Source organism: Branchiostoma floridae, chromosome 13 (assembly GCF_000003815.2).
Source record: "Branchiostoma floridae strain S238N-H82 chromosome 13, Bfl_VNyyK, whole genome shotgun sequence".
Taxonomy (NCBI): domain Eukaryota; kingdom Metazoa; phylum Chordata; class Leptocardii; order Amphioxiformes; family Branchiostomatidae; genus Branchiostoma; species Branchiostoma floridae.
Window position 1 is genome coordinate 2716195 of NC_049991.1, and position 6000 is coordinate 2722194.

Sequence of the window (6000 nt, forward strand, 5' to 3'; positions counted from 1 at the left end):
AAGAAACATTTTTCGGGGGAGGATGCCCCCTGAACCCCCTACAATGCTCACACCTGGGCTGTTTGCCACCAGGCTTTGGCTACTAAGATGCACCCTACACTGTGAAAAAATCCTGGCAAAAACCCTGATTGCCTCTCTAAAACTTAAATGGAGTGCTTCTCATGTTATTTACAAGGTAGAAGAGTCAAGAGTGTATCTTTGCGATAGATATATGTGTGTTAATGCTAATAAGTTCTTCCCACCCCTCCAACAGGATCCGGAAAACAGACCAGGTCCCTCTGGCACCAACTTGAAGTCGTTTGTGGTACCGGGATCAGAGGGGCACAAGGGCGCCGCGGCCGCGCCAAGAGACTACGATTACGTCGTCATTCACGAAGAGAGCCATGGGGATGACGAAGGGAGCGAAAATGACGACGATGAAGAGAATGAAACAGATGGTAAAGTTCTTTGTGACAGACACCTGTCATTTTAAATGAGAAATCGTTACAGATGTTATCTCACTGCACTTGGGGCACCGGCGCGGCACTGCGGGGTCGTTTACTGCAGCACTGTTGTGTTATATTTTGCTGATTTTTTTATAATTTGTGTATTGCATAATACGAAAAAGTTTGACTAAGAAGACAACAAAATACACAAAACGTAAGAAAATTTGTTCTTTATCTCTGAAATTCGTTGAGTAATCTTTTGAACCCCGCTGTGTCGCACCAGTGCCCCAAGTGCAGTGAGATATCACCTTTACTCAACAATTCAAAGAGTCAGCTAACCAATAGGTTATTTGAAGTGTCTTTTAATTTGGTGTAACCTAGAGGACAACTTCATAATCTTGACTAAATCATATCTCATAATGTTTGTAGTTAGTATAACATCTAGATTACACCTAACTATAACCTGGACATTGTAACGACAATGACCATGACAGAGACAACTGACAACATTCAAAAATACTTGTGCTTTGCATGTTCTGTTTTTTTTTATCTGACTTTTTATCTGGTTGTGCAAGGTTTTCAGGAGGGCTGAGCATGTGGACTGTCTGCATTTTGACAATATTAACGTTTCTGTAGAGGCTGGTGTATTCGCTGTCCTTTTTTTGCTGCTGGCATGACATGAATGTAGTTGTACATGATGCAGACTGTTTGGAAATATAATTGGCAGGGCTCAAAATACCTTAGTCGTGTTTTTTGCAATGTGTTACTCTTGATACCAAGAGTGCGCTGTAAAACGTGAAATATTTGCAGTGGTTTTCTTCATGGTTTTCATGAGAACGTCATACCATGAAACCAAGACCCTCTGAATATGTACAATGTATGTTTTTATTACCACCAGTACTATAGAGCCAAAGTGTTTCAACTGTAAGACAGAAATGCAGCGAAAACCTCATTTTCCATCTTGCTAAGAAATAAAAGCCTGCAAAAGCAAATGCGTTTACAAGTAATTGTTTTGGCTTGCCAAATCTTCAGTTTGCTAATATTCTTTCTGCGATTTCGAAAATCATTCAGAATCTGCAAGTTGCAATTTGGGTATTCTGAGCCCTGCAGACAGATATTGTTGACAGAGATGATGACTGTGACCCAGAATGCATGTGTTTCTCACACTTTTACATGTCATTCACTCATATTCAGTCACTTTCAATCACTTCCAAAAGACAGCCAGGCTGAATTTCAGACAGACACCTGTAAAAGAATATTGAAAAAAAGATGGACTTTCTACCAGGGATTTCATCTTCCAGCATGATAAACAATTTTCTTCACTACCAAGACAGACAATTTGCTTACAATTTTAAACAGAACTAGTATGTTACAAAGATAGTCACATTAATTTGACATTTGTAGACAACAGAACTTCTACACAATCCACCAATCAAAGGGTAGGCGACGGCTCTTTTTAGACTTCTTTTTAAGACATTTTGCCAAGATTTCCATTTTGTCAGGTTTGCTTTCTGTGTACTGGCCTTTTCTCTGTTGGCAATTGTGAGTAGAAACATACATTTTTGTACAATGCACATTACTGTGGTATGTGCAAAGTTTGTGTAGTAAGTTGGTAAGTTCACACTAAGAGTTGACAAAATAGAAAGGCAAACAAAAATGCTTGAAAGATGTCAAAATTGAGCCATGAGCCTAACCTCTGGTTGGAGAGTAACACATACAGGGGTCTAGCCAGCGTCCGTTTTCCCGTCAATTGACGGAAATTTGCTGCGTCTGACGGAAAAATTTTAAAACCAATCCGTCAACCTTGACGGACAAAAATCCTTGGTGGAAGCCACGGGCGGCTTGGGGACGCCGTCCACGGCGGTGAAAGCCACACACTGTTTGTTTTGCTATTACTATGATTGTTGCCAATGTGTGTCGGCGCTCTTTTGAATACGATAATCTCATTAAAACTGGTTTTTCAAGGTCTCAATGGCAACATTTACCACTTTGTAGTGTCATAGGGAAAATTAATTTTCGCGGTTTTCACGACGATTGGAATTGGCTGACGGAAAAAAAATTCGAGCTGGCTAGAGCCCTGTTAGAGAGTAACACATATACCTGCGCACACACACACACAGACACGCACACACAAATACAGGCATATCTGAGTGTGAGAAGCCCATGTGTCTGTGCCATGGCGTGCATCTGTACCTGTAGTGTGTGACTCTGTGTCGTCTCTCTCTTCTCTCTACACAGAGTCTCTACCTCCTGAACCCCACATGGCACCGGTAACATCACACTTTCTTCTCATGTCCCATTTTTACTTCATTTGTAGTCATTTTCATTCATAATCTGAATGCACTGTAGTGATATTTATTAATTTGTAGTATAGAATCCACGATTTACCCGGTAGTTTTGTTTGAATCCATCCATTTTAGTTGTAGTGGTGATTTAACAAAGTTGAATTTGATATGATTTTGACATAACAAATTAAAGTCTGACCAACAAATGTCTGTGCGAATGTATAGCAACCCAAATTTCCCCCAAATGGTTTTGAATTAACATTTTAACAGCCGTTTCTTGGGCAGACCGTGGTTTGGAACATGGAAAGTCTCTAGATTCCTACTTTTTTTTGTAACAACACTGTTAATTAGTCTCTATACTGTCTCCTCCAAGCTATTTTCAAACTTGGACAGAATTTGGAAATGGTGGAGATGTCTTTGTTTTAAGTCAGTCTGATTATACAGCAAGCACATGATAAGGCAACACTTACTTGAATATGTTGATGACATCTACGCGTGCATCAATTCTATCTGGTTGTGTCTGGTTCTAAAGAACATGTCCAAAATAAGGTTTTTGCCTGTATTGTAAATCGTATAAAAAAGCTGCAAAGCAAGCAAATGTATGCCGGGTATTGCTAAAGATAGACTGCAACGGATACTAATGTTACGTGTGTAAAATGCCAATTCTAAAGTCAATGAAGATTTCAAAGAACAAAAGTAAAGAGTTTGTATACGCATGTCAGTCATTTTTCAACCTTCCTGACCGCTTAGAATGAAGCCACCTTTTCCCCAACTTTTGTTGTCAATTGAATTGATTTTTGGGTGCCAATGAGATGTCATCCATATGGCAGTATCCATAACACAATCAGCTCAAGTTTTTCAAATCAAAGATCAATCCAAGAGACTTTGTATGTTCCGTACCTCCATTTATGGTTGTGTGTGTAGTGTGGTGTATCCTGACTGTCCCTGTACCCCCCTCCCCCCATGTTGTCTGTGTTAGCATGTGGAGCTGAAACCTGATGATGTACATGTGCACATCCCTGACCTGACTGACTGACAAGTTAAGTGTACGTCACGTGTGCATTCCCTCTGCCTGTAGGCCTGTCTGCAAGCTGCGACAAGTGACACTGCTCTTTCTTTACACCCCCTTTCTGCTAGACAACGATCGCTGAGTGACTGTACATCAACGAAAATTGTATTTTTGTTACTCTTGATTTCAGAATTTGAATATGATGCACAATGCAGCTGCATATTTTCTAAAGACAACAAGACACTTTAAACGTGGAGTTCCTTCAGCAATCTGTCAAATCTTTTGTCGCTCTGCAGTTGCAGCGTCTAGTAGAAAGGGGGCGTTAGTGACTTGACTGACATTTAGAGTGTGCCTAGACTGTAGGACAGGAGAGGAAACTTGGAGAGATTGTAAAAAAAATGGGCCTACCTTGGGCTTACCTGCCAAAACATCTGGAATTGTTTGTTTTGAGTGGGCAGGTCAGAAATACATGAGTCTCAGTATGTTTGAACCTGGCATTGATGCATATCTGCCATTTTCTGCTGACTTAACACTGGTGTTTGTAGTGTAGCAGTTATTTCTGCTACCTACTAATTGGCACTTAAATATTTCCTATTAATTAATGCTAAGTTCTTGCCATTACCATTTTATTTGATATTGCCAAAGATGATAACTTAGTGATATAAGGGATAGATAGAGTAACTGTTAAGTCTTTGATTTGCATGGACTTCTGTTAGACCTAGTTGAACGTGTTGTTGTATTCCTTGCTATGTTTGTGTTTTAATCTTATGTGTGTGTTTTAATCTCATTAACCCTACATGTACATGTAATCCCCTGACCAGTGACTGTGTGTGTATGTAGTCTGTTGTAGTGTGTGTTCAACCCTTCATGGCACTGTATTGCATCTTAAGCAACTTCTTCAGTTTCAATCTAAATGTAGATTCTCAAAAAAGCAATAGATTACTCAGTATGTACCACTATGCATGAAGCAATTAGTCTCTAATTTCCTTTTCACAACTTGGCATTGATAGTAGTCAAGTCAAAGTTCTGCATGTTAATTATGTAGATGGAGGGAATAAGGATGTACAATTTATTTAAAATGGCAGTCTACAAGAAACTTACCACAGGGATGCGTTTTCTCTCTCCCGTGTAGACTTTGAAGGCCCAGCCATACGAGTCCCCCCCATCGGTGTGATGCGCGATGCCGAAGCCATGGACATCCCCGCGTCCGACAAGACCTCCATGGATAACGGCTGCGTGGAGCTCTCGCTTCCCGGCACCCCGCTGTCCAGCGACAGCTCGCGCAGCGGGAACAGCGTGAGCAGCACGCGCCAGCTCCTGAGCACGCCCAGTAACGTGCAACTGGAGGAGGAAGAAGAGACCAACATCTCGCCACTGCTGGCATGAAACTAGTCGTAACAGCCGCAGGGGGTAACGCAGCTTAACGTAACAGCTCCCTCGTCCCTCCAATCCACCTTTTGTCTTCTTTCGAAAACCCGAATGTCTCTTAGACAAACTTGTACATGTCAGCCACAGGGAGTTACGCAGCTTAACGTAACAGCTCCCTCGTCCCTTCGATCCACTGTTCGTCATCTTTCGAAAACCTGAATGTCTCGTAGACAAAGCTGTATCCTTACTCGTTTGTGTCTTCAGTGTACGTCCCTCTCCAGAACAGTACGTACTTCTCAAAACTGCTCTGTGTGTAGAGCTAGAGAGTGTTGTGTAGTTTGTTCTGTTGTTTAGTAGTGATGTAGTTCTAGTGGACCTGTCTGTCCACTACCGTTACCATCCTTGGCTGTTGGGACTAGTTGGGATGCTGCAGGGACGAGCACCTCCTCCACGTGCACCATAATATTGTAGCAATCGTTTTCTCTGATCCTCACCACAATAATGCACCAGCGGTTTAGCATCCGTCGTTCCCCGTCTAACAATGGTTGGACGTTGCGGAATGTTGTTCAGGTTTGCTACCGCAGAAAACCTACTGTAGTTGTTTTTCAACATATTCGGATTATTATTGGAAAGTACTGATTGTAAAGCTTACATTTGTTGTCAGACTCGTGCTGTGGCTTTGTCTGCATCAAAATCTTCTCAATTACACATTGTACAAATACAGACTGCGATAGTTCCTTATTCATTATGTTCAATTTTTTTTCCTACCTTTCAATTTAGTGTCCACAAACCTTGTTTTTTTTTTAAGTTAGTAAGAGCTTTGTAGCCACTGTATAATAGGAAAGTAATGTTTTTAAAACTCTTTGTGTTGTATAGTGCACCTGACTTTTATTTGGTCCCACTTGAACAATTT

General features: G+C 41.1%; 1 protein-coding gene across 7 annotated transcripts in view; it reads left to right on the forward strand.

Annotated features, from left to right (window-relative positions):
* The window catches only part of LOC118429704 (E3 ubiquitin-protein ligase MGRN1-like), a 39600-nt gene extending 33600 nt beyond the window's left edge, over positions 1-6000 (forward strand). For 5 of the 7 annotated variants that reach the window (XM_035840306.1, XM_035840308.1, XM_035840307.1 and 2 more), the window contains 2 exons: positions 254-437; positions 4852-6000. In XM_035840306.1, coding sequence (XP_035696199.1) covers positions 254-437; positions 4852-5105 — 438 coding nt within the window. In that variant the 3' untranslated portion in view covers positions 5106-6000. Of the gene's footprint in view, positions 1-253; positions 438-2663; positions 2696-3689; positions 3757-4851 lie in introns of all 7 variants that reach the window. The other 2 variants (XM_035840309.1, XM_035840310.1) reach the window with 2 other exon arrangements.